This window comes from Ovis aries, chromosome 14 (genome assembly GCF_016772045.2).
Source record: "Ovis aries strain OAR_USU_Benz2616 breed Rambouillet chromosome 14, ARS-UI_Ramb_v3.0, whole genome shotgun sequence".
NCBI classification, from domain to species: Eukaryota; Metazoa; Chordata; class Mammalia; order Artiodactyla; family Bovidae; genus Ovis; species Ovis aries.
Genome location: NC_056067.1, coordinates 55,421,444 through 55,440,997, shown reverse-complemented (window position 1 = coordinate 55,440,997; position 19,554 = coordinate 55,421,444). Strand labels below are relative to the sequence as shown.

At 47.3% G+C, this 19,554-nt stretch overlaps 1 protein-coding gene across 3 annotated transcripts in view; it reads right to left on the bottom strand.

Annotated features, from left to right (window-relative positions):
* Positions 1–1,843: 1,843 nt before the first annotated feature.
* TRPM4 (transient receptor potential cation channel subfamily M member 4) overlaps positions 1,844–19,554 on the bottom strand; it is a 40,338-nt gene continuing 22,627 nt past the window's right edge. The window contains exons 14-25 of one of the 3 annotated variants that reach the window (XM_004015802.5): positions 19,250–19,395; positions 17,581–17,693; positions 17,150–17,227; positions 12,566–12,997; positions 7,124–7,256; positions 6,769–6,943; positions 6,369–6,546; positions 3,352–3,545; positions 2,934–3,066; positions 2,651–2,723; positions 2,453–2,558; positions 1,844–2,212 (exon numbers count right to left, since the gene is read on the bottom strand). In XM_004015802.5, coding sequence (XP_004015851.2) covers positions 2,208–2,212; positions 2,453–2,558; positions 2,651–2,723; positions 2,934–3,066; positions 3,352–3,545; positions 6,369–6,546; positions 6,769–6,943; positions 7,124–7,256; positions 12,566–12,997; positions 17,150–17,227; positions 17,581–17,693; positions 19,250–19,395 — 1,766 coding nt within the window. In that variant the 3' untranslated portion in view covers positions 1,844–2,207. Of the gene's footprint in view, positions 2,213–2,452; positions 2,559–2,650; positions 2,724–2,933; positions 3,067–3,295; positions 3,546–6,368; positions 6,591–6,768; positions 6,944–7,123; positions 7,257–12,565; positions 12,998–17,149; positions 17,228–17,580; positions 17,694–19,249; positions 19,396–19,554 lie in introns of those variants that run through there. The other 2 variants (XR_003591595.3, XM_060398154.1) reach the window with 2 other exon arrangements.

Sequence of the window (19,554 nt, the reverse complement as noted above, 5' to 3'; positions counted from 1 at the left end):
ATTGATCTTTCCAGTCTTGTGCCCACTGGTGAGTTTTCCAGATTTGCTGACATATTGAGTGCAGCAGTTTCATAGCATCATCTTTTAGGATTTGAAAAAGCTGAAATTCTATCACCTCCACTAGCTTTGTTCGCAGTGATGCTTCCTAAGGCCCACTTGACTTTGCACCCCAAGATGTCTGGCTCTAGTCCAGTGATCATACCATCATGGTTATCTGGGTCATTAAGATCTTTTTTGTACAGTTCTGTGTATTCTTGCCCCCTCTTCTTAATCTCTTCTGCTTCTGTTAGGTCCATACCATTTCTGTCCTTTCTTGTGCCCATCTTTGCATGAAATGTTCCCCTGGTACCTCCAATTTTCTTGAAGAGATCCCTAGCCTTTCCCATTCTATTGTTTTCCTCTATTTCTTTGCATTATTCACTGAGGAAGGCTTTCTTATCTCTCCTTGCTATTCTTTGGAACTCTGCATTGAAATGGGTGTATCTTTCCTTTTCTCCTTTGCCTTTCACTTCTCCCTCTAGCGTCCCCTTTGTGCTGTGTGCTGAGTTGCTTCAAATCGGCCTTTCTAGATACTCAGTTCTGTCATCCTGGGGCCCTGCAAGGAGCTTCCCAGGTAGCTCAGCTGGTAAAGAACTGGCCTGCAATGCAAGAGACCCTGGTTCTATTCCTGGAGAAGGGACAGGCTACCCACTTCAGTGTTTTCAGTATTCTTGGGCTTCCCTGGTTGCTCAGACAGTAAAGACTCCCCCAGCAATGCAGGAGAGCTGGGTCGCAAAGAGTCCGACACGACCGAGCACATAAGCATATCACAGCAAGTGCTCTTTACAACCCTATGGACTGTAACCCACCTTCTCCAGGCAATAATACTGGAGTGGGTTGCCATTCCCTTCTCTAGGGGACCATTTTCTAGCTCTGTGACTTTGTGGTCACTTAATTTTGATTGTGCCTCAGTTTTCCAATCTGCAAAATGGAGACGTCAGCACTTACCTTATATGGTTTTCATGAGAATTCCTTGATTTATCGCCCGTGAAGCACTTAAACACAATGCCAGGCACATAGCACTCTCATTAGCTGCTGCTGTTGCCACCATCGTCATTACTGATGATATTACTACTTGGGTTACTGAGAATTGACTTGGTTATCTTCCAGAGATAGCTGGCTGCCACAAAACACTTGGCAACATTTCAAAGCTACTCTGCACCCAAAGTGGCAGACAGTTGGAATTCCTCCAATTTGGAAAAAGGATGTTTTGGTTTTCATTTTTGGATGTGTGTTGTTGGTGGCTTTCTTGCTATTTTACTAATAATTGCTGTCAGTTCAGCCTTGTCATTACCAGTTTAGTTTGTTACGGGTTGTTTAGTTAAATGGCATGTATAATGATGCATATTTGCCTCAATTCCGGGCGTGTGTGGCCTGCAATTTTCCACTAATTAGACTTTTTAAAGACACATATGCAGTTATCTACTCAAATTTGCATCATCTGTTCCCCTATTGCCAAAGCAGATGTACACAGTGCCCACCCACCCCTCCTCCAGGAAATAATTTGCTTTTTATCTCCAAGTTCTTTTTGCACTGGTAGGCAGGAATGGGTGTTGGGGGGTACAGATGGATGGGGTTCTTGTCCCACTGAAGTGAGAGTCATCAAGCAGTGCAGACAAGAGGTGCTGGGCCTGAGTCAGACAGGAGTAGTGGGGCTGAGAGGAAGCAACAGCCCCGGTGAGACCTGAAATGCAGTAGTAGCAAATGGACCAAGGACCCCAAACACACCCCCAGCTTCAGCTGCCATCCCAAAAGGATCTAGCCACCCACCAATTCCCCAAAGAATCCAGCATTCAGACCCTACTCCTCTCAAATGGCTTTATTTCCCCAGTGTGGGGAGCTGAGTGGACTCTGGTCCCTGTACCACAAGGACCTGGTAGCCTTCTCCAGTCCAGTGGGCTGAGATACAGCCCTCAGAGAGGGAACGCCTGGGCTCCAGAGGCTTATCCTCCTAGAGTAGGGCTGGTTCTGGGAGGAGCCAGGCCTGCCGTGGTCTGCATGGATGACACTCCCTGAGTGACCCTGACAGAATCCAAGGTGGTAGTCCACGGGCATCCGGTTCACCTCAAAGACAAGGTCGTCAGGTGCAGGAGTCAAGGACCTGCTAGGTCTTACTCTGGGAGCAAAACTCCCTCTGGCCGCTACTCCTTGACGTCCACCAGCAGGGCTCAGTCTGGGGGAAGAGAGGAGAGAAAAGAGCGATGGGCATAGAGAGGAGGGCAGAAAAAATGAGAGACTGGCAAAAAAACAGATGCACAAAAAGCCCAAAGGAGACCAAGAATGAACCAGGGGCAAAGGAAGGCCAGTGAAAGAGAGAAACACCGAGATATGGGAAGAGACCCAGAAAGCAAGGACACAGACGTAGGTGGTGACAGACGCCAGACATACACACAAGTAGATGGTAAACACTGACCTTTGGGCCCAGGTGGGATTGGGGGGGGTGGTCCCCCTGGGGGCAGCAATGTAGAACGGCTCAGGGCCTCAGCTACCCAGCCCAGGACACGGGTACAGTGCTGGACCTGGGGAGCAGCGGAAGACATCGCGGCACCTGATTGGAATCTGCTGCCCCTCACCCTGGCCATCCTCCTCCAGCCTGGCCCGGAGCCCTCACCTCCTGTTCCAGCCCTTTCAGACGCTGCTCGTACTCGCGGATCTGTCTCAGCTGCTTCAGTGCTGTGTCCACCCTGGGGATCCAGGGTTTTAGGTGGGTGCCAGCAGCCTACCAGCCCCGCCTACCTTGAAAGACCCGCCCCCCGCAGTGCCGCTTTCCTCCCTAGCATTCCGGGACCCTGCCCCCGTAGGCTCCGCCTCTAGCCTGGGCCTTTGCAGGAAGTCAGTCAAGAGATCGATCCCGGAGAACAGAAGCCCCGCCCAGAGCCAGGCCCCGCCCTCACTTCTGCGACGTGCGCTTCAGACGTTCGGAGTTGCTTTCCCGTTTGTCCCGAGCACGCGCCAGCAAGAAATTTTCCTTTTGCACTGACTCCCATGTCAACAGCCTCCGCTCCGCTTCCTTCGAGAGGTGGACCCCTGGACAGTGGGGCCAGAATAAAGTCAAAGGGACTGCCCATCCTCGGGCCACGCCCGCTCCTAGACCCAGCTTCCCCACACAAAACCTCGAGCTTCAGTGATCTCCCAGACTGCACTTCCTCACCGTTCTTGGTCTTCCACTAATACCCCACGCCCAGCCCCTTGCCAGAGTAAGCCCTGCCCACTAGTGCTCCTAAGGGTCCTCCTCCTGCATATAAATGCTCTTCTTTCTCTCCAGGTTCCGCCCCCTGAGTTTCTCTCTTTTGGGCCAAGCCGGGCTCTCACGAAAATGCTCGGCGTCTGGGGACGGTGGCAAGCGCGCCCGGCGCCTGCGAAGTCGATGGATCAGGGAGCGCACGTGCGATATGAAAATGAGAGGCGGGGCCAGTGCGGGCCGAGAGTGAAATTCCCGGATGAGGCTGTAGCGCTGCGCCTTCCAGTAGAGGTCGCTGTTGCCCTGCACTTTGCCGAAGGTATGGCTGTAGGGACCAGAGATCAAGAGTCACTAGAGGCAGAGGCGCCCCTTGGAAAAGCGGATCAAGATTACTTGTTAGGCAATATCTGTTTGAAACCCCAAGCAGAAGGCAGATGTCAGGATCAATAAAGTCAGAGGCATTTGGTAGCTGGGTTAGGAGGCTCCAGAGTCGGATGTCAGAGATCAAGTTGGGAAAGCTAACACGAATTAGGTAGAGATTGGAGTCAGGCTCACAAGTCAGCCTGGACACAAGTAACTAAAATAAAAAATGAAAATGGGGACATTACTTTCTACCTTATAGAATCCTACTAAAAACCATTATGTGTGTGCTAAGTCGCTTCAGTCTTGTCCAGCTCTTTTCGACCCTATGTGTAGCCTACCAGGCTCCTCCGTCCATGGGATTTTCCAGGCAAGGATACTGGAGTGGGTTGCCATTTCCTTCTCCAGGGGATCTTCTCGACCCAGGGATCGATCCTGGGTCTCCCACATTGTAGGCAGGTGCTTTACCATCTGAGCCACCAGGGAAATTAAAGTCAGATAAAAATATCACGATTATAGACCAATAGCCTTTATGAATATATATGAAAAAACCCTCAACAAAATACTAGAAAACTAATTCAACCACATATTAAAAGGATTATAAGTGGGATGTGTGCATGCTAAGTTGCTTCAGTCGTGTCCAACTCTTTGCAACCCTATGGACTGTCGCCTGCCAGGCTCCTCTGTCCATCAGATTTTCCAGTTAAGAATACTAGTCATTAGGAAAATGCAAATCAAAATTAAAATGAAATAACAAGTTCATGCCCACTAGGATGTCTATAACCTCTTAATAAGGAAAGCACCTATTAGAAAGGATGTGGAAAAGCCAAACACAGAATTAACACATGACCCAGCATTCTATTCTAGAAATAAAACCAAAAGAAATAAAAACAGAGACTCAAGCAGATATGTAAACACCAATGTTATTGCAGCATTATCCCCAACAGCCAAAAGATGGAACAACCCAAGTCTCATTAGATGAATGGATCAACTAAATGCCTTTTATCTGTACATCAGTATTGTTCAGCCATAAAAAAAAATGGAGTAGTGGTACATGAAAACCTTATGCCAGACACAAAAGAACAAATACTGTATGACTCTACTTACCTCCAAGAGGCAGAGTCATAGAGACAGAAAGTAAAGTGGAGGTTACCAGGGACTGGGGGGAGGGGAAAATGAGACGTTATCCTGTGCTTAATGGTTACACACTCTGTTTGGAGTGATGAAAATGTTCAGGAAATAGACAGTGGTGGTGGCTGTATAATGTTATAAATGTAATTAATGTCACTGCATTGTACACTTTAAAATGGAGAAGGTGGCAATTTTTATGTTATATATATATATAGCCACAATTTTAAAAATTTTAATCTTCAGCCCAGACTCAGAGAGCGGATCAGATTCCAAAGTCCAGGTCAAGAGCACACTCTGGCTGGATTTGGGAACAAGCCAGCAGTAGATTTTAATCAGAGTTCAGAGACTAAAACTAGAATTACTTAGACTGGATCAAAAATCATGCTGGGGTCAAGGGTTAAGCTGGGATCAAGAGTCACTCTGGGGTCAAGGGTCATGCTGGGTCAGGCCAGATCATCAGAGAGCAGTAGTGAAGTTGCTCAGTTGTCTCCAACTGTTATGTAGGTCAGGAAGCAAGAGTTAGAACTGGACATGGAACAACAGTCTGGTTCCAAATAGGAAAAGGAGTACGTCAAGGCTGTATATTGTCATCCTCCTTATTTAACTTCTATGCAGAGTACATCATGGGAAACACTGGGCTGGAAGAAGCAAAAGCTGGAATCAAGATTGCCGGGAGAAATATCAATAATCTCAGATATGCAGATGACACCACCCTTATAGCAGAAAGTGAAGAGGAACGAAAAAGCCTCTTAATGAAAGTGAAAGAGGAGAGTGAAAAAGTTGGCTTAAAGCTCAACATTCAGAAAACGAAGATCATGGCATCTGGTTCCATCACTTCATGGCAAATAGATGGGGAAACAGTGGAAACTGTGTCAGACTTTATTTTTGGGGGGTTCCAAAATCACTGCAGATGGTGATTGCAGCAATGAAATTAAAAGATGCTTACTCCTTGGAAGGAAAGTTATGACCAACCTAGACAGCATATTCAAAAGCAGAGACATTACTTTGCCAACAAAGTTCTGTCTAGTCAAGGCTATGGTTTTTTCAGTGGTCATGTATGGATGTGAGAGACTATAAAGAAAGCTGAGTGCCAAGGAATTGATGCTTTTGAACTGTGGTGTTGGAGAAGACTCTTGAAAGTCGCTTGGACTGCAAGGAGATCCAACCAGTCCATCCTAAAGGAGATCAATCCTGGCTGTTCTTTGGAAGGACTGATGCTAAAGCTAAAACTCCAATACTTTGGCCACCTCATACGAAGAGTTGACTCACTGGAAAAGATTTTGATGCTGGGAGGGATTGGGGGCAGGAGGAGAAGGGGACGACAGTGGATGAGATGGCTGGATGGCATCACCGACTCAATGGACATAAGTTTGAGTGAACTTCGGGAGTTGGTGATGGACAGGGAGGCCTCTCATGCTGCAATTCATGGGGTCACAAAGAGTCGGACACGACTGAGTAACTGAACTGAACTGTTTGGGACCCCATGGACTGTAGCCTGCCAGGTTTCTCCATCCATGGGATTTTCCAGGCAAGAATACTGGAGTGGATTGCCATTTTCTTCTCCTGGGAATCTTCCCAACCCAGAGATCAAACACAGGTCTCCCACATTGCGGGCAGACTCTTTACCGTCTGAGCCACCAGGGCAGTAGGGACTCACCTGAACATCGCAATGAGCAGATTGAGCAGCAGGATGTTGGCCACCAGCAGGAAGACAACCAGGAGGAGCACCACCAGCCAGTTGGCATAAAGCGAAACGCATTTGCCTGAGAGCTTCCCTTCGGGGTGCCCCCATGAGCCCTGCCCCAGTGAACAGTTGCTGTGCTCCATGAGGGCCGCTGTGAAGGGAGACAGTCAGAGATGGAGCCAGAGGGACCGGGACCTAAGGAAGACAGAAATCCATAGGGGGGAGGAGAGCAAAGACCCGGGGAGAGGGGGACAGAATCCCAGAAAGAGAGGGGGACAGAGACGCAAAGAAAAAGGGGGAAGGGTCAGAGACCCAGAGATAAGGGAGGAGGAGGGGGGCTCACTTGGATGTCAGGTCCTCTCATCCTCCTTACCGTCCATCTCCCCCTGAGGGATCTGCCCAAAGATCTGCAGGTAGGGCCGGTAGAAGACGCGGCGCAGGATATTCGGGAGGCTACGGTCCTGGGGCCTAAGGAGCCCCTCAGTGGCCACCCCGTAGGCCACCAGCCACACGCCGAGGAAGAAGAGGAAGAAGAACACATCCTTCACCTGCGGAAGAGGAAGATGAGACCAAGCCTGGCCCCGCCCTTCCCTACTCTAGCCCCGCCCCAGTACCCGAAGCCCCTCCTCCTCACCAGACGCTCAGTTACAGCGAATCCATGACAGCTTCTTGGTCCCGCCCCTTACACCCTCAGGCCCCGCCCACACCAGCGTGACCCCACGCCTCACCATCTTGCTCACGATGACGATCTTGGGCCCCAGCTGTTTGTTGACTGTGAAGATGTGCAGCAGCCTCAGCGTGAAGATCATGAAGTCAAGGGAGAGGACAGTGCGGCCCATGTCATACAGGCCCGGGGTCAGCCTGGGTATGGGGAGATGCGGCAGACGTCACTCAAAGGTTACAGGGTGCAAAGAAAGCCCCGAGTCTTCCCAGTACAAGACTGAAGGCGAGGATGTGGCCTCTCTAGGGCCAGAACTGGGACACTCCCCACTCCAGTTCACGTGGGGCTTACTCAAAATTTGGCACCGTGACATTGCCAATCTGGGCCTCGCAGGGCGCTGGTACCCATTAAATAATGGCTGTATGAAAAACGGCCTTAGCAAAAAGCTGGGAAGGAGGTCCCTATAACATAAAGTTGAGAAAACTTCAGGTATATTTGCCCAACCTATAAATGGCAAAATATGGAGCCTTCCAGCAAACCAATAAGCAGAAGACAGTGAACCTAACAGGAAAATGGGTAAAGGATAAGGACACACAATTCACAGAAGAAGGTCAAACAGTGAATAACGTCAGCAATCCCTAAGGGGAAAATGAAAATTACATCCCTAGTTTGCATCATCGTGTACTTCAACTTTGAAGGGATTAAAAACCTAAAGTTAAAGGTAAGACATTAAATCTTAATAAGAAAATATAGAAGAATATCTTCATGAACTTGAAATAACTGTCATGTAAGAAAAAGAGTCCTATATACAAGACACAAAATCATGACAAAAGAAAATACTGAGAAGTTAACTACTTTGAAATATAAAACTTATGCATATTAAGAGATAACATAAATATGATGGACAGAGAAAGGCAAAATTTTCTGCCAAAAAATGTATAGCCCAAGTTTGATTCTAAGGGAGTACTAGACAAACTCTAATGGAGGCAAATTCTACAAAATAACTAGTCTGGACTGATCGTAAAAGTTAAAAATGGACTGAAAACCTGTCCCAGATTAGCGACAATTAAGGAGACGTGAACTAAAGGCAACATGGAATCCTGGATTGGCTCCTGATCCAGAAAAAGGATGTCTGTGGACAATTGATGAAATTTAAATAAAATCTCCCGGTTTTGACAGTGTAAGGTGTTGACATTTGGGGGATCTGGATAAATGGTGTATGGGAATGCTTTGTGCTGTTTCTGCAACATTTTTTTTATAAGTCTAAGGGTTTTTCAAAATGAAAAGTTAAAGAATAAAAAATGTTTAAAGAACATATGAAAGTGGAAAGACAAGTTTCAGACTGGGAGATGATATTTAGAACAAAACCACCAAGGATTGGGACCCAGAGTATAAGAAGAGCACCTACCAAAAAATATATGTATGCACGAGATCAGTGAACACAATAAATTAAAAACTGGGACAGAGAATATGAAAAGACAGGTGACTAAGCACATGCGCCATTAGATACAAAAGTTGTCCAACTTACCCAACTAGGAGTCTTGGATGCGTGAAGTAAAACAAGAAGAGGTCATTTTTAACCATCAGATTGGCAAAACATATAAAGGTTAAATGGGAGAGCTACGAACTCTTAGATTGAAAATATCAGGTATCATCAAGCATGTCCTCTAGGGGGCAGTGTCTTACCCAGATGGTGGGTGTGTAGCTGGAAGAAGCTATTTTTACAAGGAAAGCAATGAACCTCAAAAATACATATACCCTTTGACTCACAAAGTGTACGTCCAGGATGTAAACTTTTATGACTTTGGAATAATAAAAAATTAGAAACAACTGAAATGCCCATCCAGAAGGGACTGGCAAAATAAAACGGTTCATCCATTCAATTGGAGAATGCTGGAAATTTGTCCTCTGTAAACTGAGATTTTTGGACTTTTTTTTCCCCATGCAATAATTCTTCCTCCATCTAGGAAATGATGAGCTTGACAAAAATATCTAAAATATCAGAGGTATTCCTAAAGAATGTTACCACGTGGCCTTAGTCCTTTCCTCTCAGAAGATACTTGATACAAAATACAAGGAATAAACAAAGGCACAATGGTCTCTAAAACTTTCTTATCTTGCTGTTTGAAAAAATTATTCATGTCAAGTGACTTTGTACCATTTTTAACACAGCACAGAGGAACCATGCCTTCAGTGTGTCCGAATATTGAAAAGAATAGAGGGTCATTGCTGTCAACTGTCCAGGTTATGAAAGGGGGTGTCAGGATCCTTCATCCCCTATAAACAGTCACTAGGTTGTGACCACAAAGTTCTTTGCTGTCTTCAAAAGCAGCGGTGTTCTAACTGCTAATACTTTATTTTTAAAAAATATATATCATCAGAGTACTGGACTCAGAGCAGCTAATATCTGATTAAAACTTCATGTTATCTCAAGTAGAACATGAAAGATGCTTTAGAGAGATGTATTTGGTCTGATTCTCTCTCTTGAAGTGCAGAATTTTTGTCCTACTGCCTCATGAAAAGAATTCATTCTTTCATTAAACCTGGCAAGGAGAAATTTTTCCTGGCTGCTTTAGCCGGCAACGACTGGCTAAAACCCCTTCTTCAGGAATCGGATGCAGCATTTTTAAAGAATAAGGAATATTTGCAAATACTAACATGGAAAGAATGTCAGGGACATATTATGGAGAAAAAGAAGAGGTTGCAAAAAAATACATAACATATAGTATCTTTGACAGAAAACAACAAAATTCTGTAAAGCAATTATCCTTCAATAAAAGAATAAATTTTAAAAAACATATAGGATCTTCTGTGTATAATATCTGTGTATAGAAGAAGTAGGTAAATGCATAGAGAAAGAATGGCAGGATGTTCACCAAACTGTTGATGGAGGTAATTACAGAGAAAAGGAGGAAGCTTGGGAAAAAAAAAACAAAAACGGAGGAATCTTGCAATGGCTGAGGAAGATAATTGGTTTCTGTTTTATTCTCTTCTACACTGGGACATAATCTTGTTCAATAAGGATGTACTTTTGCATTTCTTTGGGAATAGACTATATTCAGAGATGTTTTAAGTTGCTGGGAGATGAGACAGATGGGGCTTGAGGAATTTATAATCGTGCATTGAGAAGAGAGACGCTAAAGCCGTGACCTAACCTCTATGGTGGGGAGTTCTCGGGATGTTAGGGGAACACAAAGGAGAGACCCAGAGTCTGAGAAGGAAAAAGGAAGACTTTCAGAGACACAGATAGTAAAGCTGAGGCAGAAAGGAAGTACAGAAGGCTGGCCTGGCCAAGGAGAGGAGGGAAAAGCATTTCAGGGTGGGGGAATAGCATGTGCCAAGACCCAAAGACAACATAATGTATTCCCAAGAATATTTTCGTTTCCCTTTGCCCTCTCTCTGGGCACCACACAACATGATCTAGAAACTATAGAAGAAATGAACTAACATTATATATACATATATCCCAACCTGGGCAACAGAAAATACTTCAGGGTAATTCCCCACAATTTATTAATTAGCTAAGAAATAAGCAGAAAGTCAAGATTTTTATGGAGTAAGTGAAAGTGAAAGTCACTCGATCATGTCCAACTCTTTGCAACTCCATGGACGGTCCATGGAATTCTCCAGGCCAGAATACGTGAGTGGGTAGCCTTTCCCTTCTCCAGGGGATCTTCCCAACCCAGGAATTGAACTGGGGTCTCCTGCATTGCAGGCAGATTCTTTACCAACTGAGCTATCAGGGAAACCATGATTTATCAGGGAGTAAAAAGTTGATAGAACACTCAGGCTTCCCTGATGAAATTTAAAATTATGAAATTTGACCCAGGAAAATCAGACATGACAGAATTAAAGTCACAAAGTAAAATTCACAAACATAGTCTGAGCAGATTTTAGCAAAATCTGAAATGGATTAAAAACACGAACAGCGAACCAAATACTCGTAAAACTTAACTCGAACAGTAATCAAACTGAAGTAATTTCAGAAACTGAAAAAGAAAATCATTGAAGCTACTTTCACTGCCTTGCAATATAAAATTGATCGAGGCAGTTTAAAGTAACTAGAAAATACTTCCTTGGTAAGAATCTGTCAGTCGAATCCTGATTACCATTTTATAATCATGCAGATTCAAAGTAGCGAGGATCAAGGTCAAAGCCACTGGCCTTGTGAAGAAGGAATTGCAGGTAGTTCTCAGAGAGGCTGAAGTGTAGATGAAGAAGAGAGAAAGGAATCAGAGAGGCACCCCTGCAGAGAAGGGCAGACCCAGACCAGGTCCAGGGACTGTGGCGTGGTGCCGGGGAGCCCCGAGAAGCAAGGGAGCTCTGAGAGGCCAGCCCTGGGTATAGAAGGCCCCTTGCAGACCCTGTAGAGGATGGACTAGGGAGGGAAGAGAACGGGGTCCAGGAAGCTGGGCGAGGATCCAGGTGGCACAGGCAGCCATGGAGATGAGCTGGGGATGGGACAGAGGAAATCAGGGGACCTGAGGATGGGGCCTGGGACCGAGGACTGTAGAGGAAGAGGAGGAGAATGTGAGGGTGGCTCTCGGTGTGTGGCCTGGTGTCCGGGGGCCAGGACGGGGGTGCAGCTGCAGGGCCAGACTGGGACTAGAGAAACAGCTTGTGAAGTCCAGATCTATTAACAGAACAAAGAGCAGTGGGATTCTCATTTTACCCCATCAGCCCCAAAGCCAGATATCCACGTGTGAGCAAACGACTTATAGAACATCTTTAGCCGGTACTTTCAATCAAGGTGGGATCTGAGCCTTTTTTTTTTTTTAAGAAAAAAAGTTGGGCACCTTTCATATCTAATGGCACATGTAATTTATCACCTGTCTTTTCATATTCTCTGTCCCAGTTTTTAATTTATTGTGTTCACTGATCTCGTGCATGTATATATTTTTTGGTAGGTGCTCTTCTTATACGCTGGATCCCAATCCTTGGTGGTTTTGTTCTAAATATCATCTCCCAGTCTGAAACTTGTCTTTTCACTTTCATATGTTCTTTAAACATTTTTTTAAGAAAAAAAAAAAAAGTGGAGTTGTTTTAAAATTGTGAACCACCATACTGTACATCTGCAACTGATATCACAGGTGGCTCAGTGGTAAAGAATCCACCTGCCAGTGCGGGAGATGCAGGTTTGATCCCTGAGTCAGGAAGATCCCCTAGGGAAGGAAATGGCAACTCATGCCAGTGTTCTTGCCTGGGAAATCCCATAGACAGAGGAGCCTGGGGGACTACAATCCATGAGTCGCAAAGAGTCAGACACGACTTAGCAACTGAACAACAATACTGTACGCCTACAACTGCTATAATATTGTACATCAATTACACGTCAATTAAAAAAAAAAAAGAAGCAGCAGAATTGGATTTAGCTGCTGCCTGCCGCAGAGAAGCCAAGACTTGAGGCCCCTAACCTCACCCCTCACCTCCCATCCCCACCCTCCTACCCCCAGGAAGGAAGGGTCAGAGGTCGTCGTGGGCAGGGCATGCAAGGTCGCAGGGCACTCACCTGCAGCCCACGCCCAGGACGAAGCAGGTGAGGGCCACCAGGTCGCACTGGTTCCAGGAGTCGGAGAGGTAGAGGTGCAGGCGGCGGCGCAGTGGGGCCCGGTGGGAGTCTGTCCCGGGTCCCCCCATGGCCAGGCTGCCCAGGCCGCTGCCCAGGCCCTGGCGGAACTCCTCGCAGAGCAGGGTGAAGGCCCAGAAGTAGAGCAGCAGCTCCAGGACGCTGGGCCTCTCCGGCTCGAAGTCGATGAGCAGCACGCGAGCAAACAGCAGCAGGAAGAGGAGGTAGCTGACCACGTTGCCCATGAAGGCCGTCACCGGCGCCCCCCAGAACTGCGGCCAGCGGCGCAGGCGTGGCAGGCACCCCCCACAGCAGTCCCTATGTCTGGGTGGCCTCAGTACTCCCAAGGGCACCTTCTCAGGGGGGTCTGTGGGCCTGTGCGGGAGAAAGGGGGAGAAGGGAGGAGGGCTCAACCCGATCTCTGCACCTGACCTTCACCACCATCAAGACTCTGAGCTTTCCTACTCTCCTCATCCTGCTTTCCAGTCAGTCCCCACCTTCACACCTTCTGACACCCTCCATCTCCTAGAGTTTTGACCCCTGATCTAACCTCTTAAATCTACCTTCAACACTGCTGAGCTTCCACCCCTGACTTTTCCCACCCTTCTGACCTCTGGCCTCTGGACTGACCTCTGACTCTTGTCTGGCTTTTGGCTCCAAGTTCCTCTTCTTTCACCCTCACAATCTCTGACTCTCTGTCTGACCTTGGACCATCTTCCTGACCTCTGGCCCTCAAATATAACCTCTGACCTCCTCATTTCATGACCTCGGTTCCCCAGGTTTGACAACTCTGTTAACTACACTTGCCATCTACCTCTACAGGGCTTCCCAGGTGGCAGCAGTGGTAAGAGATGCGGGTTGGAGCCCTGGGTCAGGAAGATCCCCTGGAGAAGGAAATGGCAACCCACTCCAGGATTCTTGCCTGGGAAATCCCAGGGACAGAGTAGCCTGGTGGCCTACAGCCCATGGGGTCGCAAAGAGTCAGACACTGAAGAGACTGAGCACGCATCTGCCTCGGCAAGGATTAACTCAGGCCCTGCTGCAGCTGCTGACCTTCAACACCCCTTGGAGGGAATTCAGGGTGGAGAGCAGGAATGAGGCACTCTGTGCTCCGGGTAAAACTGGCAGAACAGGTTTTCCGACAGATATTTTCAGGTGCTGATTTTAGGAACCCAATTCTTGCATCTCCTCATATCTAGAAAAGCACCAGATTCCCTCCTGGAGCTCCATCCCTGAATGTTAACTTCTGACCCACAACCAACAGCAGATTATCCAGCCGCCTTTTCTCAGTTAATTCTTCCTTCTTGATATCTGATCTCTCACTGTATAGCCTTACCTGAATTCTAACCTTCTTGGTCCACTCATATCTCTGGCCCTTTTCACCTGAGTTCTGATACTCTTCCCAGTTACATCCTAATTCTTAATTCTGATCTCAAATCAGAAACAGCAAAATGAATACTACTACTACTACTAAGTTCAGAAAGCTAATGGGAAAAATAAACTGGCTTGGAAAGGCATCCTGTCTTATAAAAAAAAAAAAAAGGCAGAAAGGAAACCCCAAAGTGGAGACAACCCAAATGTCCATCAACTGATGAACAGATAAAAAGGTACTGGATCCAAACAATGGAGTATTATCCAGCAGTTAAAAGGGGATGAAGCACTGATACATGTTACGCAGTGGATAAATCTTGAAAACATGATACTAAGTTAATGAAACCAGTCATAAAACACCACATAGTATACGACTCCATTTACATGAAATATCCAGAACAGGCAAATCCATAGAGACAGAAAGTAAATTAGTGGTTGCCTGAGGCTGGGGAAGGGAGGAGTGGGGAGGGAGACTGTTAATAGACACAAGATTTCTTGCTGCAGTGATGAAAATATTTTAAAATCAATTTTGTGATGATTTCACAACCCTGTGAATATACTGAAAACGACTGAGAACTGTACACCGTAAATGGGTGAACTGAATGTATGGGAACTATATCTCAATAAAGCTGTTCTAAAACAAATAAGCAGAAAGAACAATGAAAGGTAAAGACAGTGAGGTGCAGAAAGAAGAACTAGTGACTCCCCTGGCGGTGCAGCGGTTAAGAACCTGTCTGCCAGTGCAGGGAATTCAGGCTCCTAGAGCCCATGCTCCACAAGAGAAACCACTGGAATAAGAAGCCCATGCACCGCAACTAGAGAATAGGCCCCGCTCATGGCAAATAAAGAAAGCCCTCGCACAGCAAGGAAGACCCAGTGCAGCCAAAAATAAAGACTGAAAAAAAAAAAGGAGAATTAGCTCCCCAATAACAGGAGGATATAGACCTGGTAACAAAAATATGTGGTGGGTCAGAACGCTCCCCAAAGTGTGCCATCTTAAATCCAAGCAAGACACACACGGATTCCTGGATGCTTCACTGAGGGAGCGCCAGGAATCGGTCCTTTAAGAAAGTTCTCCAGGAAGGTGGCTCTCCACAGCGGCTAAGAGCACAGATTCAGGAACAAGAAGATCTGGGTTCAAATCCCACCTCCCACCACTGACCAGTCAATCACATGATCTGAGGCGGGTGACATAATGCCGCAGTTATTTCATCTGTAAAATGGGGATAACAATAGATACAATAGCATACAGTTGTTGAGAGAAGTAAATGAACTGATTTCAAAATGGTTTAGTACACTGGCTGCCCACTGTAAGTGTTCTATAACATCATCTATTTTTTATATTTATTTGGCTGTGCCTGGTCTTAGTTGCAGGATGCGGGATCTTCGATTTTCACTGTGATCTTTAGTTGTGGCATGCAAAGTCCTACTTGTGGCTTGTGGGATCCAGTTCCCTGACCAGGGATGGAACCCAGGCCTCCTGCATTGGAAGCATGGACTCCCAGCCTCTGGACCACTAGGGAAGTCCCCATCATCTCTTGTTATCATTGTCATATGTTACCAATGTTGGGAACTCGCCAGGCAAGGACACCATTATGGATCCTGACACTGGAACCTTCCATCTAATTTATTTCAGAGGTCCGATTTTTTTTTTTTTTTTAGTTTCCTCTTCTACCTTGACAAATATTTTATATTCTGTGCATTATCTCAAAAAAAATGTATATATAATATATTTAAATTTGACTTGTTTCACAGTAGGTGGTGTGCTTGACAGACTTCTGGCAGTCTGTCTATGTTGCTAACAGTTACCAGAAACATTTTTTCTTCTAGAATATTGGGGCTGAGATTCCTCCCTTTTCCTATTCAAGTGGTTAAAGTAGAGATGTGTGTGTATGTATGTATATGTTAGTTGCTCGGTCATGTCTGACTCTTCATGACTCCATGGACTGTAGCCCACCAAGCTCCTCTGTCCATGGGATTTCCCAGGCAAGAACACTGGAGTCGGTTGCCATTTCCTCCTCCAGGGGATCTTCTCAACTGTGAATGAGTACACTGTATTACTGGGGACCAAATATTTTGGTTCCCTCCCAGTGGGAGAATTAGGAGCAAAGGAATTACCATATGACTAGTCTTTGCCAATGAAAGGTGGGCAAAAGTGACATGTCACTTCCAAGTGGAGGCTTTAAGGTCCAGTACCTCCCTGGTTGCCACTGGGGCTTCCCCGGTGGCTTAGACGGTAAAGGATCTGCCTGCACTGCTGGAGACCCAGGTTTGATCTCTGGGTAAGGAAGATCCCCTGGAGAAGGGAATGGCTACCCACTTCAGTATTCTTGCCTGGAGAATTCCATGGACAGAGGAGCCTGGAGGGAATCAGGCATGACTAAGGGACTGATACACCTGGTTCTTGTCTCTTCTCCTGCCACCATGAGACCAGCAACATCTCAGCTAGAAGGTGCTTGCTTATCCCAGAGTGCAGACCATGCAGAGCAGAGCCATAAACAACCCCAAAACGGAGCGTGAATGGCAACACAATCCTCACTGTGGCCAGCCACTGAGAGTTTGGGATGCTTCGTCACAGCAGCGTTACCCAACCTAACCTGACTAATACCATACAACCTTCTTTTCATAGAAAAGAAAGTTGAGGCTCATGGGCGGAGCCACTTACAAAGTCAAAGTCAGGATTTGAACCCAGGTCTGCTCGACTCAGGACCAAGTCCTTCACGCCTCTGTTCTGCAGAATTACCGAATATTAAGTATTCTATTCCATTTGCATAGGGCTCTGATTTTGAAAACACCTTCAATGGGTACCGCAGCATGGAGATTAAGAGCAAAGTTTTTGGAGACAGAAAAATAAAAGAGGCAAAAGATCCCTAAATGAACCAAATCCACCCAGTTCTACTTGCTCTGTCGAGACAGAAATACATGTCGCATGAGGCAAATTGAGTGCCAGTGAGGAACTCCTTGGCAGCAGGACCAAATCTAGAACCAAGCCTTGAGCTTGGCGTCTGAGAAGCCTCCTCAGTGTTTTCAGTGGCTTCAAGAAACCCCCATCTCCTGAAGCCCCACGTCTCCCCTCTGGCCTTGTTCCCAGTGCCTGGTGCTCCTGGGGCTGCCCCGGGTGCCCCCACCCCTGCAAGGTGCTGGCGCTTCACTCACTCGACAGGCCCTTCCCCACTGATGTCGCCATCCACGTCAAGCATCGGGTCCTTCTGCGTGGGCTCCTCATCTGACTTCCTGGCATGGAGGGACGCCCAGAGTGAGGAATAGGGGAGAGGGACGGTAGGAGAGGAGTTCTCCAGAGAGACCCAAACTCAGTCACCCAGAGACATGGCAGGAAGGAGAGGAATTACCCCAAAGGCACCTGCCCCCAGAGCCCTGGCCAGAAAGCAGAGGAACTGTATTGAGTCCCCCGAAAGCTCCCCTCCCGCAATGTGCCCCCAGTCTTGGGGAGGGAAAGAATGAACATGGTTAGGGAAAGCACTGGACAGACCACGTAGAAGGCGGCCAGAATTGAGCAGGAAGGAGAGGCTGATCACCCCACCCCACCCCCAACCCCACCTCCTGCCAATCTAACCCCAGGGACTGACCTGAAGGTGATGAGGTCGGTGTAGATGAGTAGGGGGCAAAAGAAGGCAAGAACCAGGGCCCAGATGGGCGTGGTGCTGTCCATCTCCCCCCACCACTTCTGTGTCAGCAGAGACTGTGAGGGTGGGGAGGATTAGGAGCCTGAATCTCCCTTGCAACCCCCTCCCGAAGACCCCAGGCAAGGACTGGACCCTGCTCCAGAGCCCAGGGCAAATGCTCACTGCAGTGGTGGGGCTGGGGGTGGGGCGGGGAGGTGGGGGGAAGGGGTCAAAGGCAAGGACCACCTGTCCCAGATTTTAGTAGAGTTAAACAGCCAACATTTGTTAACACGATACACCAGATACTGGGCTAAGCACTTTGCACAGATCAGCTCACTTAAGCTTCACCACTCCCCCAGGAGGACAGGTACTATTATTTTCTCCTTTTCCATAGATGGGGCACAGGGAGGTTACGGAAGGGGCGAAAACTGGAATCCAGGAGTTTAACCATCATTCAGAGTAAAGGACTCTGGGAGAGTACTTGAAGTGCCAACAAGTCATTCCGACAATGAAGGTGGGACTCCCTGCTGGGTAAGCAAACCTCGTACTTGGGGTGGGACTCACTGAACCCGTCAGATTTAGACTAAGGAAACCAAGAGAAGTTTCAAAATGTCGGGATTAAGGACTTCCCTGGTGGGTAGTCCAGTGGTTAAGATTCCACATTTCCTCTTCAGGGGGTGTGGGTTCGATCCCTGGTCAGGGAAGTTCCACATGCCACTGTGTGCACCCCCAAAAAGAAAGAAAATAGAAACTGACAACCAGAATGTAAAAATGCAAGGCTGACTACAAGTAATGAGGTACGAAATTTACTCCCAATTACCAGAAAGAAGACTTTTTTTTTTCAATGTCAGGATTAGCAGAATGGGAGAGACAGAGGGGGCAAACAGGGCTTCCCAAAGGAAGGGTAGGATTCCCTAAACCAGAGTTTGTCTACACCTAGAACACTAGGTAACTGGCCAGTGAGGCTGTTCTAATTGTTGAAACCTGGAAACGGGGACCTCTCTGGGAAGTGGGAAGGACTTCTTGTGTGAGAGGCGGGACTTCCTACTAAAGTCACCAGTATTCCTGTATCTGGAATAGAATTTTTTTTTTTTTTTTTTTTGCCACATTGCACAGGCATGCAGGATCTTAGTTCCCTGATCAGGGCTCAAACTTGTGCCGTGTGCAATGGAAGTGCAGAATCCTGATCACTGGACTGCCAGGGAATTCCCTGGAATAGAACTTAAAAAAAAAAATTGTTTATTTATTTGGCTGTGTCGAGTCTTAGCTGTAGCACGTGGGATGTTTTAGTTGCAGCATGTGGGATCTGACTCCCTGGCCAGGGATCAAACCCAGGCCCCCTGCATTAGGAACGCAGAGTCCTAGGCATTGAAGCACCAGGAATTCCTGGAATAGAACTTTCTAGAAGAGTATGCTTTGCTGTGGGAAGGTTGGCTTTCCTGTGGCAGGGCGTGGGGCTTCTTTGGGGAAGAGCAAGCTTTCTGGGAGAGGGCTGAGATTTTCTGGAGGAGGGGTGGTCTCCAGGAAGGGGGTCAAGACCACGGACTGCCCATGGTCAAGACCATGGGAGGGGCTCATCCTCCAGACTTCCCAGAGTCCAGCTGAGCACTGTGTGGGTATCTCAGATGCTCACCTGCACCCCATCCTGGGCAAAGAAGGCACGGGCATCCGCCTGTGTGGCGAGCTGCAGGCAAGTGGCATCACCCCAGAGTGGGCAGCGCCGAAGGAGCAGGCGGGCGGATCGTTCTTCGCTGCTGCGGTAGCATTCTCCAAAGAGGTCTGGGTGTGGAACATTCGTGTGAGAGGGAGAAGAGTCGTGGGAAGACAGCAGGAGGGAAGAGATAAGGGGATTGCAGGGGAAGGGGCAGGGTTACTAGAGAAGCAAAGGGGAGACTTACAACCCCCTTTCCTGGCCGCTCCCTGTAGTGCCCCCAGGCA